A 14657-nucleotide genomic window follows, 5' to 3' on the forward strand; every position below is an offset into this window, starting at 1 on the left:
TAATGTTATTGAATACCTCCAGGGCATGCTGCAATTTAGAAAATGCTGTAGACTGCTATATGTTATTTCATAATGGTCTTTACTGGAATGTCCAGCATAAATTTAGTGATGATAGCTGTGATACGGCACAATATTAGAGTAGGGAGAAGTTATTTAACTGTAAGAGTGGAATTCAGAAAAATATTTCTTGGTGACTACCAGTTGTACTGGAAATAAAGAAAATTCTAATAACCTACTTCAAGGTGGCTAATCGTTTGAAGAAATGTGTAATTCAAACCACACAAGAGCCACTCACATCAGCTTTTGGAAAAGATGTTTTGAATGAGGTAAACTGGATAACAGAGAAGTCCAGTGGGGTGCCAAGAGTTTGGAGCGATAGTGTGCTTTTCCATTTGAAATGACCACTGGAGTGGGAAGGTAATTTAAGAGGAAGCAGAAGTGTACTTGGGAAAAATAGGAGAGTTTTTGCCTTCCAGGAAACTTCAAGTAATTGCGTTACGAATTTGGTTTCTCTCGTGTGGACTTGGACCTTAAAAGAAGGCATGCTATCAGTAGCAATTCACCCATTGGGCAGGATGCTAAAGTGTGAAATAGAGGAGATGGGTTCTGGAATCTGACTGTCTGGTTCAAATACATCTTTTATGACTGGCATGTTGATCTCCCTAGAATCAGGGTCCTTGTAGGTAAAAGCGAGACCGCTTGGGGACCTAGCTTGTGCACCGGTCATAAGGAGTAAGGAAAACAATGTATGTAAAGTGTTTAGTACAAGGACTGCACATAGTAGGCACTCAATTCATGTTAGGTCATTTTATTTTATTTTTGAGTTGGAGTCTCACTCTGTCGCCCAGACTGGAGTGCAGTGGCCACTCCCGGCCACCGCAGCCTCGACTTGCTGGGCTCCAGCGATCCTTCCGCCTCAGCCTTCCAAGTAGCTGGAACTACAGGTGCGCGCTACCACGCCTGGCTAATTTTTGATTTATTGTAGAGATGAGGTCTTGCTGCCCAGGCGGATCTCGAACCCGCGGGCTCAGGCAATCCACTCACCTCAGCCTCCCGAGGCGTGGAATTACAGGCTGAGCCACTAAGCCCGGCTGGTCATTTTATTCTTATCTACTAATACATGCGCAGTAATTTCTCAAGTTATAAGTAGGTAGCATGCAGCAGAAGCAGACTACATGGAATAAATGAATCTGAATGGAGAGAAGATAAATTGTAGATGAAGAATGTCTTGGTGCTTTAATTACTACCGTGTGCACAGGTGAAACTACCCTACAATGTTCTTTTGGATACTAATGTCTCATCAGCTCAGGAGCACAGACAGGTCGACCAGTTAGGTTACTTTATGGAGTGATTGTGTGAATAATTCTGGATGAACATTACATTGATATGGCTCTCTGTTCAAAGCAATAAAACAGAGCAGTGTCCTGAGAAAGAGAGCAAGCATTCTGCAGTGTGGGTTTCAAGGCCTGCTAGAAATGCTTGAGGGATGCTCACTAAACTGCAGTCTATCAGATAGTTATATTATGGTTTCAGGCAATCAATTTTCAGTGAACTCACTTGATAACAAACAATATGCTTATAATAGAAATATATTAATCCTGCATTATGAACTGACAAACTGGAGGGAAAAAATGTCCAGCTATGATGTCATGCAAAGGACAGAATTTACACTAAATATTTTATTGATCTCCAGAAATTTCAGGAGTAAGTATCTAATAAATTCAACTTAAGTAATAACTGATTTGGACATTCATCTCTTTTTAATTTGTTTCATTGGTTTACCTGATTCAAATCAAGATGTTCTACAATTAAATTTCCATATGAATAAGATTCAGAACATCCAAATTGAGTGAATCAAATCTTTTTAGGGTAAATACTTACTCTAATATCTAGGTTCATGATTCACCTGACAGCTAGAATGATAACTGAAGTTAATAATAAATGGAAGGTTTGTGGTATGAAAAAAAAAAACTACCATATAACTGAGAATTAAAACTGACTTGTAATTTACTTAAAATGTAGACTTTACTCAAAAGTAGAAACATTTTTATTCCTTTTCTAAGTAAGGTGGGTTTAAAAGTACCTACCACAATGTCTCAACAGAGAAAGAACTCAATAAAGGTCAGATTTAAATTTTAGTAGAATACAAATGAGTTCCTGACAGTGCCTAGCAGGAGTTTCAGATTTTTTAATTTCACAGTCCTTGTTTGTGACAATTAATTCTACTGAAGTCAACATTTACAAAGTGTTTCCTTCCTCTGTCCCAGTCCCAGATCCCAGGAAAAGAAAGCAAGCAATAAGCCATTGGTAAGATAAATGAAGTATTATGACTTTTGGTATCTGCCTAGGAAATAAATAAATTGAGGCAAAAAAAAAAAAAAAAAAACCAAAACAACACACACACACACACACACACACACACACACACACACACACCACTGGATCCCAAGATAAGTAGCTCATAATTTTCTTCTTAAAGTTTACAATTCTACATGTTCAATTGTAGACAGATGTAACAAATACACTTTATCAATGACACATTTATAACACGTTATCAAATGACGATTCAACTTTATTTCTCAACCTTAGAATCAATCAACCCCAAGACAGTTCTCACTTATAGTTTTCATATAATACATTCTCAAACTATTACTAGTGTTTCATATAAACAAATAAAAGGCTTATGGGGCCCAGTTAGGATGGGAAATGGACTAAATTTCCACATATGTCACATCGATAGAAGATTCATGAAGAACTGTGCTTGGATGAGACCTAATACACTGGCAGTAGTAATGTCATGAGATGTCTGGTCAAGAGACCAAAAAGCTAACACGCTGAAAAGTTGACAAACTGGGAAGCCAACAAGAAGATATTTAATCACAAGTTTAGAGAAACTATTGGATGGTTAATGTTCTGTTACTAGGCAGTGCTTCTTGGCAGCAGATCTCACATCTTTAAGAACTGGACCAGAATATTTTATTTTTACTTTTTAAGATAAAGTTTATTTTCAAATTTATTATGTATATTTGTGTTTGTCAAATTTTGGGTCTTTCACCTATCTATATACCTATGGAGCTTATAGACTATCTAATATGTAAGAAAAACAGGCCGGGCTTGGTGGCTTAGCCTGTAATCTTAGCATTTTGGGAGGCCAAGGCAAGTGGATTGCCTGAGCCCACGGGTTCGAGACCCAAGTGGGCAACTTAGTGAGACCTCGTCTCTACAATAAATAAAAAAATTAGCCGGGTGTGGTAACGTGCGCCTGTAGTTCCAGCTACTTGGAAGGCTGAGGCGGAAGGATTGCTGGAGTCCAGCGGGTTGAGGCTGCGGTGACTGGGAGCATGCCACTGCACTCCAGTCTGGGCAACAGAGTGAGACTCCAACTCAAAAACAAACAAACAAACAAACAAACAAACAAAAACATATATTGACTGGATGTCAATATGTATGAAAGCCCTCACCAAAACAAAAGTTTTTACACTCTCCATGTAGTAAATGATAGAGTTTGCTTATGATCATATAATGAAACCAATCAGAGAGGGAAAGATGCCTTCAATGATGTGTCTAGTATAGCTGAATAATGAAGTCCAAAATATATTTGAGATTGATTAAAATATTAAAGTAAATTTCGGTATGGAAATATTTTTACTCGTAAATGCTTACATAGGACATTTTATTAAAGAAAATATCTAGGATAAAAGACAAATGTAGGAAAATCTTGACATTTCAAACATCGAATTGCATGACACAAGTAGAAAAGCTGTTTGGATTTGCTATTCAACTTGGGTTGTCTTAAGGTACCATTAGTTGAACTTTACAAATAATCGCAATGAGTATCAGATGACCGAAGAAAAAGAAAACTGAATTGGTTAGAGTAAGAGCTCTGTTATTTATCAACCTTATTCTCTTCACAGATACCCTCAGCACTTAATAGAAGCTCTGCTTCCCTCACCCCTCAGGCTGATGCCAGTCCCTTGTGTTGTCTCCAGCATGTGTCCAGTGAGGAAGAAGAGGCAATAATGAGTCACGTACTTCTCAAGGATAATTTTCAATCATCAAAGGTAGCATGCGTTTAGGCAGTCAAAATATGAATTTCATTTTCTTTTTATTTTGTGCCTTATCATCACTTTTCCCCCAAAAGCATCAAGGTTAGGTTTTTTCCATTATTAAAATGTTTGATACTAGACTTCCTGGTTTAAAATGAGATGTTTTCTTTTATCCCCTCTCCTCCATTTTTCCCCTTGCCATTATTTCGATTAAGATCCTACACTCTTCCCTTCCCATTCAGGGCCAGCAGAGCATGTCACATTTTTAGTGGACAAGAGTTGGAGATGGGTTAGGCAAGGGGATGAGGCTGAGTTACCTTTTTGCTCAGGGTTGGAGGGGGGCTGGGGAGATGGAAGAGGAAGAGAACACAGGTGGAGCGCCACACAGAGCTGCAGATCAGATCTTGGATTGTGGGAGGTAATATTAATTCACATGCTGAACTTTATTTTAGAAATTAACCCACTATCTCTCTACTCATAGGGAAGAATTAGGCTGTTGTCTTGTCAGCTCTTTGTAATTGTTCCTAATTAGTAATGCATGAGTTGGAAATAAACTAATTAAATTTAGAAAGTTTTATTTCAGTTTTCCAAATATAGGTGGTTTCAGTAACTCATCTGGCCTATTATTTTCTTTTCTAGTACTAACACTTTTAGTTGATTAAATATGTGACCAATTTGTAAAAACCAAGTAAAATTACCCCAAATTGGGGTTTACTTGATGTTTTAGATGATGGAACGAATACATCACTGACTGAATTTTTCATTAGATTTTTATAGATATAGGTTCATCAGAGCTTAAGAATTTGAAGACATTTTCAACAACTGCCTTGTGTCATGCCAGTTCATTGCCCTGGCCATTTTAAATGTTCCTTTGACACGATCTGTAAATTTGGTTTACAGAATAACTGGAAAGACATGAGACAAGCACACTCATAAACACACAAATGATCCAATAAACAGGCAACAAAAAAGTCCTACTGAGCTAGGCAAAAGCATTATTTCTTCCTTGTTGAAGGTATCAGCATATGCTACATCTTATGTTGCACAAGTGTGCTCATTAAATATTATGAAAGGTACAGCAGGCCGGGAAGCTCTCACCAGCTAGTCAAAGTCACTCATACCTGTGTGTTCGTATTTATGTCGCAGAAGGGAACTGCTTTTCTGGAATGTCTTGTCACATAAGTCACAGGCATACATGCCACTCTCTGTCTTCTTGATCTTCTTGCGAGACAGACAGGAGTCGGAGTCCGTCATGTCATCTAGGCCTGACATGTAGTCTTGTGCTCCATCAAGCAATTCTCCCTGCGATATAATCACACAGTTCAACACAGCCTCTTCTCTTTGTGCTTACACCAAAGAACTTTGCATAGGCTGACATTGGGAGCACTTCAAAAGTGCTTGATATTAATCGATCTAGTTTTAACCAATTATTATTTTTCATGAACTATATACGAGGTTTCACATTTCAACTTAAATATAAACCTTCTCTGCTTGGGAGAGTAGAACTTGCTGTTTTTCAAGGACACAAAATGGGCAACTCTGAAGGTGAGAGAAATGAATTTTTCCAAAATTCTTCATTTTCTTTAAACCAGGAAATATCCATGAGTGAAAATTAAACATTGGAATTTGAGTATTTTTCAATGGGCTTAACTTTAGGAATGATCTGTAGCTGTAGAAACCCCATTTTAATTGAATTTTATATTTAGGTACAAAATGTTATTATTATGCAATCTATTTAAATGTATGTCTACCAACTAAAGGCCTGAAGCTATATTTTTATATTTAATTTTCTAATTTGAAATAGGGAATATTAATAACACTTTTTATCAATGTTCTATGTTAAAACAGCCTTCAGCATTGAGCAATAATGAATGTGGATCAGTAAATTATTAAATTTCTTGATATTTATTTTGTCTTGATCCAAAAGAGTGCAAACTTGCATGATAACATACATTTCCATTTGCTTGCCCACAGTTCAGTTTTCTTAGACTACGTTTGCACTAATTAATATTAGAGAAGATTAAATAGGCTTAAATACATTTACAAAGAGGGCAGATGTACTGTAAATTGGAATACTGGAACAGCTGTTACAGAGGTGCACTGCTATGTGTGCCCTATTTTGCAAACAGGGATTATACTGCATAATGTTCAAATGTACCTGCTTTCGTATTCGTTAAACCATAAATTATTAATTAGTTTGAGGATTTGGTAGGAAGTCTTGTGGAATGTACAAAACATTTTTTAAAATGCTCTTCAAAATAACATATTCTCTATAACACAAAGTACTCATCAAATTAATATATGTAAGATTGCAAGTTGTACCCATTTTAAAAGCACATGACTATTATAAACTTTAACTTTTAGCACCAAAACAAGCCCTAACAAATATTATCAGCGTATAATTCTGAGGGTGGATGAGTCCATCTAAATGAATCTCAAAAATAAATATCCTTCTTTCTCTTTTTTGAAAGCAAATGTGCTCACACACTACAGTGTCCCACTGTTCATTCATTTTTCTAGCACACTCACAGTTTTAGGTTTATGTTAAAATGAACTCTGTCACTTGTATGCCTAATCCCGAGTTGTACTTCACATCTTTAAAAGAAAAAAGAGAAAAGGGAAAACAAACAAACAAATCCTAAACCCTTCTATTTCTGACTTTCTTCCCACTAAGATGTCTTTTCCTACATGCACGTAAGTGATATAATTGCCATCTCCTTTCCTCTGTGCAAAAGGGTATGGGCTCATTACCTGAAATCCTTGTTTCCGCTGGTACTTTCTCCTTTGCTGCATATCAGCGAAGGTAGCTGCTCCGGTTGGGTACGTATAGGCCATATGTGGTAGGAAGCTCATCTGATCCAGTCCCGGGTATGGTCGTAGCCCAGGGATACTGGTTTGGACTGGTGGCATGAAAGTGGCAGGGGGAAATGCGCTTTGTGGTGGAAGAGCTGTGTATAAAGGTTTGGCACTAAATGGGTTCATGCCGAACACTGGGTTAGTGCTTTTGTTGTCCAGATTATTTGAATTTGCAAACTCCTTCTTGATAAAAGTCAAGTTCAGAGGCTCATCTGAGTTTTCAGACGAGGAAGAAACACTGTTGTGGTCTAAACTGATGCTGCTTGCTTTTGTTTTGTTCTTTGTGGCTATAATACTTTTGGGTTCTTTCATTTGTTTTGGTAATGACAAGTCTAAAGGCTCAGCCTGGAGCTCCTCAGAAGAGAAGCTGTTTGGAGTGTACGAACTACTGTGGGAGTTCTTAGAAGATGTGGAGGAAAGATTTAAGGGAGAAGGAGTATTACTCCTCGAGTGGTCCAATTTATCAACTGGCTTAATACTGGTAAAATGGGAAGGTTTTGTTAGCCTGAGAGGAGGATCACAATTCGTAACACTGTTGTGGAGTTCTGCTATAGATGGTGACGTTATGGAGTCCATGGGTTTTACGGGAGACCTGGGTAACAAAGAGTCTTTTGTGGGAGGGTTACTGTTGGGAGCTAACGGCTTGGAGCTCCGTTCCAGTGATGGGGACCTGGAATTCGAGTACTGGTAGACTTTTCGTTGCTCAAACCATTCCTTCACAAATTCCTGAGGAAGGCCCACAGCAATGGAAATTTTCAGCAGTTCATCAGAGTTGGGCTCCATGTTCATAGCATAGTATGCTTTGAGGACAGACATGTGGTCCTTGTACGGGTTGATGGGGCTTGTCATTCCTTTCTCAGAAAGTACAGATGACAAGAGGAGGGCTTTATTATCGACAAAGACTCCGGCTTTGTTGGGGACTATGTTTTCATGAGGTTGGAGGACCGCCTTGATCTCTTCGTTCATTTTACAAAGGTAACGTTCATGCTGATGCAGGGGGATGGGGCCCGGGAAACTTTCCTTACAGAACTGGCATGAAAATGGAGTGGCTATGCTGTGGTTCTCAATCATTTTATCATCGGTAACCAAATCTATCAAAGTACGTAGCTTCTCTTTCTTTATGTTACTGATCTGTCTCCTTGAGTCAGTAGTTAAGCTCTGGAGGCAAGCTTTGGCTTCATTGACTTTTTCCAACGTGTAGTCAATAATACTTTTAGTGGCACCATTATGACTCACTACTGGAAGACCGACAGGTGGAATATTAGGAGAAGTCACTCCTTGCTCCTCAGGTTGAGAGCAGGGGTCCTTCATGTGGTAACCTTTCAACTTCGAAATTTCTTCGACCTTGCAGTCCATTTTTTGCCTGGAAACGGTATTGTCCACGATTTGTAGAACCTTTTGTACCTCACTTAAATTACTATTCATGGTGGGAAATCCAAGTAAAGGGGCTTCCATCCCTACACCTAAGTGCTGCATTGGACTCTGAGCAGATGGATGAACTCCTATAGGGCTGGTGCCTCCAAGCCCACCATTCATAAAGGGACTAGTGCCACTAAACCCGTGTGTGGCCATAAGAACTTTATAGTCATTGAAGTCTAGTGGTTCTGTTTTAATTTTAAGTAAGCCTGTTTGTTCAGACATACTAAGTGGTTTTCCATTCTCCAACTTGTTTCTTAACTGGGTAATGGCTGAATTAGTAGGAGAAGAAGAAACAGAATTAGGGGAAGAACCCGTCTTGATATTATTTCTCATTCGGCCATTTACAGAGATTAAACCAATACATTTCTTGCTGCTGATGTGCGAACTGTAGGAACCAGAATGTGAGAAACGTTTCTTGCAGTTGGGGCATTCGTAAGGTTTTTCACCTAAAATGATAATTAAAATTAACATTACATTTCTCTGAATAGGTAATAATTGCAATTGTCTACCAAGACAAGAATCTGTGAAACCAAATGAGAAGAACACAGTGGGGTGCCTCTACCTTCTAGGTACTTAGACTAGAATTATGTGACCATAACATTTCTGGGCTTTATCTATCCTGGGAGGACATAATTCAAGATATTTGCAGTGGAAGGTAAGGGCTATCTATGCCTTTTTCAGCTAAGATCCCAAATCTTGTCTTGACATGGGCAGAGTCCTATTTACACAGAGTGTCAGATTAATGTGTGGTCAATAGCACAATAAAGATGCCACAGTCTTTAAAGGGAAGTGTAGCCATGGCTTTAATCAACTTTGTGAAGATTCCATTTATTCTATCAATCCAACTAGTCCTTTGAATAGCATCCAATTTGGTAATAAAATGCTTGGCAGAGCTATCAAACTAGTTATACAGAAGAAATCTCCGTGGTAGGATACTGTTCTGTGATACACACCCCTCAGGAATCAGGGAACACTTATCATATACAGCTCTTATCCAAAATTATTCCAACATTTTCTTTTATGGTTAGGTATCAAAAATGATATCCTTCAAAATTTGCCAGTTGAGTTTCCTCAGGTCAAAAATATTTAAGCTGATGAAAGAATTTTAGAAGGACAAAAAGGAGCTTCTAGATTTTGTAACAAGTCAAAGCATTTATAATTTTTAAGTAGTATAAGTATCTCTCCTCTTTTTATAAGTTAGTGTATTGGTAGTCTCATAAGTCTCATGAAGACAAATCAGCCACACATAGTTTAGGAAATAAATGGGTAGTTGTGAAAAGTTGCAAACAGGACTGTGTACATTTTAAACAATCTTTAAAAATTCCCCTAATTCAACAAAATGCAAATGCAAGTGCCAGCACCTCTGCTACTCACCACTGTGAATTCGCAGGTGTTCCTTCAGATGGTGTTTATATTTGAAGGCCTTGCCGCACTCTGTGCATTTGAACTTGCGATTACCTGCTCCTTGGGTTAGCATTTGGTGCTATAAAAGGAGAAAGACTGACATCAGTTTTGTGCAGGATGAACAAAGAAAATTTAAGAATATTTTTAAAAGGCCTCTATTTTCTTGACAGGCCAAAAGGTTTGAGTGTATGCTTATTTATCTGCCCACTTTTTCAGAGTAGCAATAAAAGTGATAATGTTGGTAATAAAACTGGAACAAATAAAAAAAGTGCTTTCATATGTGCATCTGATGCTTGCTTCAGAATTATTTCTGTAGTGCCTTTTCCAAAATGTTTCTTTGAGCCTTTGGAGTTGAGAATTATAATTGTAAAGATGTGTGTGTGTGTGTGTGTGTGTGTGTGTGTGTGTGTGTGTGTGTTTACTACAAATTCTAACACATGAAGATTTCCTGCTAGATTGCAACTATTTCATCAAGAAAAAAATAAATTGTTTCCTGAAAATTCTGTATAGTCTCAAAACAAACAAACAAAAAAAGCCTCACACAAATTTTATCAAATTTTCTGTATCAGTGTAAAAGTATGTCTTATACCTAAGCAATCCAAAAATTTTAAAAAGAAAAAAAGAAGAAAAAAAAAAAACCTGAAAGCACACAAATACAAAAACCTTGACTATAAATATTTCATGACACGATAAGCATGTTTAAATATCCCATTCACTGTGCTAGTAGCAAGCAAATGTAAACCCTGTTTTTCCTGAGGTGTTGCATATCAGATCTGATTCATTATCAAATGTAAGAGACAACATCTTGGGTTATAACTGCTTGAGCAGCTTTATCACAGGCCAGTAGGAAAGACTTCAACGACTTTTCATTTTCCTTTTTAGTAGTGTGCTAAGGAGTAGGGACAAAAAAGAAAAAAAGTTTGCTGAAAAGACAAGTTAAAAGCAGAAAAGATATAATCAAACACAGCTGACCTTTTTGAACAAGGGGAAAAAAAGCTGTGTGACTTAGAATTCTGAAAAAAAAAAAATACAGTCATCCACTCTGGATGCTCAAGGTAGGAGGTCAGCCTTTTTCTAGCATCAATGACACAAAAGCCTTTTGCAAAAAGACAGCACAGAAACGGTATGACAACTGCTAGGGTGTGCTGAATCTTCCCACATTCCTAGTGAGACAGATGGTGTTACATGGGACACAGGGAGGTTTGTTCAAACAGCAGCAACCTTCAAAGATCAAGCAGAGCCCAACCCGCCGAGCGCCATTGAGGGACCAGCGCTCATATGTTGCTGAGTTGCATAAACAAACAGCAACAGCTGCTTTGTCTCCCCCCACAGCCCTCAGAGGACTACTATAAACTTTAGTTGTGCCACTGTTAATATGATACAATCATTTTAATTTACTAATTGTAAATGCCATGAGCAAATGAGGGGACTTTTCAACACCAAAGCTACCATTCATAATGCGCCAACACAATCACACTTCTGCATGTGAAATTTAAAGCGGTTATGCTAGATAAATATCTAGGCACTTTTTTTTCCTAGAGTTTTTGTGCACATAAGCAAAGGGAGATAAACTGTTACATAAGTGTAACTATGCAAGCGTATTTTTTATAACTGATCTTCGAAAAGTATTCAGGTAACCGGGCCAATCACATATAAATGGGATGATTTATTTGTGCTATTCTCTTAAAATAGTAAAATTCCATACTATAGTATTATCACCATTGCCTGATTGTGATTTGCTTAGCCATTTTTTTCCCTCTTCAGAGAAAATAAAGCCCATAGGGGAAAAAAAAATATGAGTTTTATATAAAATGTTAAGTTTAATGATTTTTTTAAAACAGATATGGTGTCAAGGCTTATGTAGGGTGATTCCAGATCTGTAGGGCCACTAATTGTGACTTACGGCGCACTATTTCTGTTAGCAACTGCACATATCATAAAATCAATTTGCAGAGTCAATCCCCCCAGGAGGACAGAAAGAGTAGTTTTGCTGAAACATGTAAGGGACGCTGTGAATCAATCCTGTTTAGTCATTTTAAGGGTTTGAGAAACTATGCTTACCTGTCCAAGACAGGCTTTTTCTTTGAAAGAGGTGGAACAATTTTAACATCAAGCATATCAAGAAGGGATCATCTAAAATGTACATCCAATGTATGAGTGGTAATCCCATTTATTGTAGATATACATATATGCTATATGCCCTTTTTATTTTCCTTAAAACACTTAATTAGATTTAACAATCTAGTAGCAGCTTATATGACAAATGAAAGAAACACACCCATCTCTTACCATGACTTAGATCCTATATGAAAAGAAAATTTCTAAGTAAAACTAGGTGAAAAATGGAATTAAAATTGCTGAGATGTTTAATAATGTATAATTAAAATGCTACAATTTCATTCACTTTTTGTGGAACATAAAAATGAAACTAAAGTCAAGTTAAAGTGCAAATAAAATTTCTAAATTAGAAATTAACACACTCATTCGATCGTGAACATAAGACTATTAAATCATATTAGAAGAGACCATCAAAAAATCATTTAGACCTCAATTAAAGCTATTACCATTAAAAGATCTGCATCTTCAAAATGCCATGAAAAATTAATAATGATTGCCAATCAAAGCAATATCGTTCCTCTAAGGGGTTATTATAGAAAGAAATCACTTAAAACCAACCCCCCACCTGATCTGTCCCTGGCTTGTGCGTCACCATATGCCGCTCGAGCTGGGTGCGGTAGGCAAACGTGTAGCTACAAAGAGGGCAGGAAAAGTTCTCCTCATTCTTCTCGTGGCGGTACTTGATGTGCTCCTTCAGTGATGTCAAGCGCTTGTAGCCCCGGTCGCAGTAGGGGCAGGTCAGCAGTTGGGCAAAAGCATCTGGAGTTCCAGGTGGCAGGTCTGTAGCCGAGAGACGGGAGAGAGAGAAGCGGGCCAAAAGGTCAGTAAATCAATGGCAGCTAATGGGCTGACTGCCCGGGATGGTATGACAGGAATCACTGCAATCTGCTCCGCCAGAGTGCCATCATTGCACCCGGCCCCCTCGCACACCAGTCCCCTCACACACCCAGGACAGACTTGTCGGAATCAGCTTGCGCTGCGCTGGAAAATTAATTAATTACTTGAGCTTTTTTGGGGGGGTGGGGGGTGGGGGGGAATTTAAACAGCTGATGAATGAGGAACTTCTCTTTAGGTGACTGACAGTTCCTATTAAACCTGGAGTCACATATTCCTCAGGAACTCACGGTGCAAAAGGGCTTTTCAGGTGTCAGTGGAGAAGGACTCAAGGTGAGGGAGGGTCGGTATTTCTCAACTTTTTATTTTCCTCAAAAGTAAAATATTTCAGAAAGATAGGAATAAATTTAGATATTTTTATCTCTTAGAAATGGGCTCTAATTGTTCTTGTTCTTTATTGGATGTACAAATGACACAAATTTGCTGACAAAAAAATTTCACAATACCCTAAAATTACAGTTCTAATCTTTGCTCATGAAATTCCATGCCTCTGCAGCTGTTCTTCAAATTTTAAGGTAAACACCCAGGCATGTAGTGCATTTGTAATTGTAACAGCTGCAGAGGTCAGTGTAGTGGCTAAAAATGAATTACAGCCTCACCATTTTCTTCTTGCCCATTGGCCTCTGGCGTGCCAAGGCGAGACAGCTCCTCGGGGGCTTCTGGGTAAATAATGGCTGTGTCGCTGCGCTGAAGGTACTCCTCGATGCTGACTGCATGGCCATCGCGTTCCTCCAGTTTTCTTTTGGCAAAGTATTCCTCAAAGTCTGCTGTGCAATTTGCATTCTTCACTGAAATCATAAAAGGAGAAGAAATGTCTTTTCAAGGCCTTCTTTCCAGGAGCCCAAGTTCATCGACATCCTCGTCAATAAGAAATGCTGATGGGCAATGAGAGTACAAATACTTGATTTATTTGTAAGAAGTATCGAAGATGATCAATTATTGGATTGAAATGCTTATTCTCATAATATATGCAAAAAGAGGACACCTTTCATTAAGTTAAATAAGTTATTTTTTTTCCCTCCTGGGATGTTAGTCTACATAGTTTACAAAGAATGAAAGAAATTTAAAAATGTTTTCTAGTGTAAAATAAAAAAAAGAAAGAACTACATTCCAAGATTCATAAACATGAGAGATAACATAAGCCCAAAGCTAGTTTAATAGTCTATATAAAACTTCCTTTTAAGAAAAGTATATTTAATTTTTCATTGTCCACTAAACTTAACGCTCCTAACCACAGACACATCCTGTTGCTAAATATAAGCTTTTAACCCTCCATCCTCTGAATATCCCACACAGTCAGGACTACATAGTCTGAACAGATGCAAAAGGACAGATATTCCTAGAAAGATAATAGCACAACTTTGTTAAAAAATCACGGAATGTGGTAGTTTATCTTCCCCTATAATTTCAATCTTTAGCTCAATATTTTAAAGCTGCTGAAAATAAAATTATGCTCACAGCTGATAGAAATAAAATAAAAAGTCAGAGGGAGTTAAGAAACTGGCTCTACTGCTGTGTGATTTTAATATGATTTTTAACTTTTGTAATTATTACTCTGTTCCTGTGAAATGAATAATAGTTGTAGCCCAATTTTAGCAATTGTGTCACAAAATTTTGTATATTTGAAACCCCTAGATGTGTTTTGGAAATAAGTTGTGCTTAAATATTCTAAATAATATTTTGCATGCATAATATAGAGTTGGGAGAGTAGCTGTTACACTATTCTTTATGCTACTATAGGCGAAATCAGTGCTCTGCTGGCACAATTAATGGTGGAATTTTTCTCTCATAGTTTTGGAAAGCAGTTAACCTTGACTCCTCTGGGTTCTTTTTTTTTTTTTGAGTTGGAGTCTCACTCTGTCGCCCAGACTGGAGTGCAGTGACCGCTCCCAGTCAACGTAGCCTCGAGTTGCTGGGCTC

General features: G+C 37.9%; 1 protein-coding gene across 3 annotated transcripts in view; it reads right to left on the bottom strand.

Moving 5' to 3' along the window:
- ZEB2 (zinc finger E-box binding homeobox 2) overlaps nucleotides 1-14657 on the bottom strand; it is a 127176-nt gene that overhangs the window by 3216 nt on the left and 109303 nt on the right. For 2 of the 3 annotated variants that reach the window (XM_008058698.2, XM_008058697.2), the window contains exons 4-8: nucleotides 13337-13525; nucleotides 12409-12623; nucleotides 9696-9804; nucleotides 6798-8767; nucleotides 5168-5348 (exon numbers count right to left, since the gene is read on the bottom strand). In XM_008058698.2, coding sequence (XP_008056889.1) covers nucleotides 5168-5348; nucleotides 6798-8767; nucleotides 9696-9804; nucleotides 12409-12623; nucleotides 13337-13525 — 2664 coding nt within the window. The remainder of the gene's footprint in view (nucleotides 1-5167; nucleotides 5349-6797; nucleotides 8768-9695; nucleotides 9805-12408; nucleotides 12624-13336; nucleotides 13526-14657) is intronic. The other variant, XM_021712675.1, reaches the window with a different exon arrangement.

Source organism: Carlito syrichta, unplaced genomic scaffold (genome assembly GCF_000164805.1).
Source record: "Carlito syrichta isolate Samal-C Ts95f unplaced genomic scaffold, Tarsius_syrichta-2.0.1 Scaffold303600, whole genome shotgun sequence".
Taxonomy (NCBI): Eukaryota; Metazoa; Chordata; class Mammalia; order Primates; family Tarsiidae; genus Carlito; species Carlito syrichta.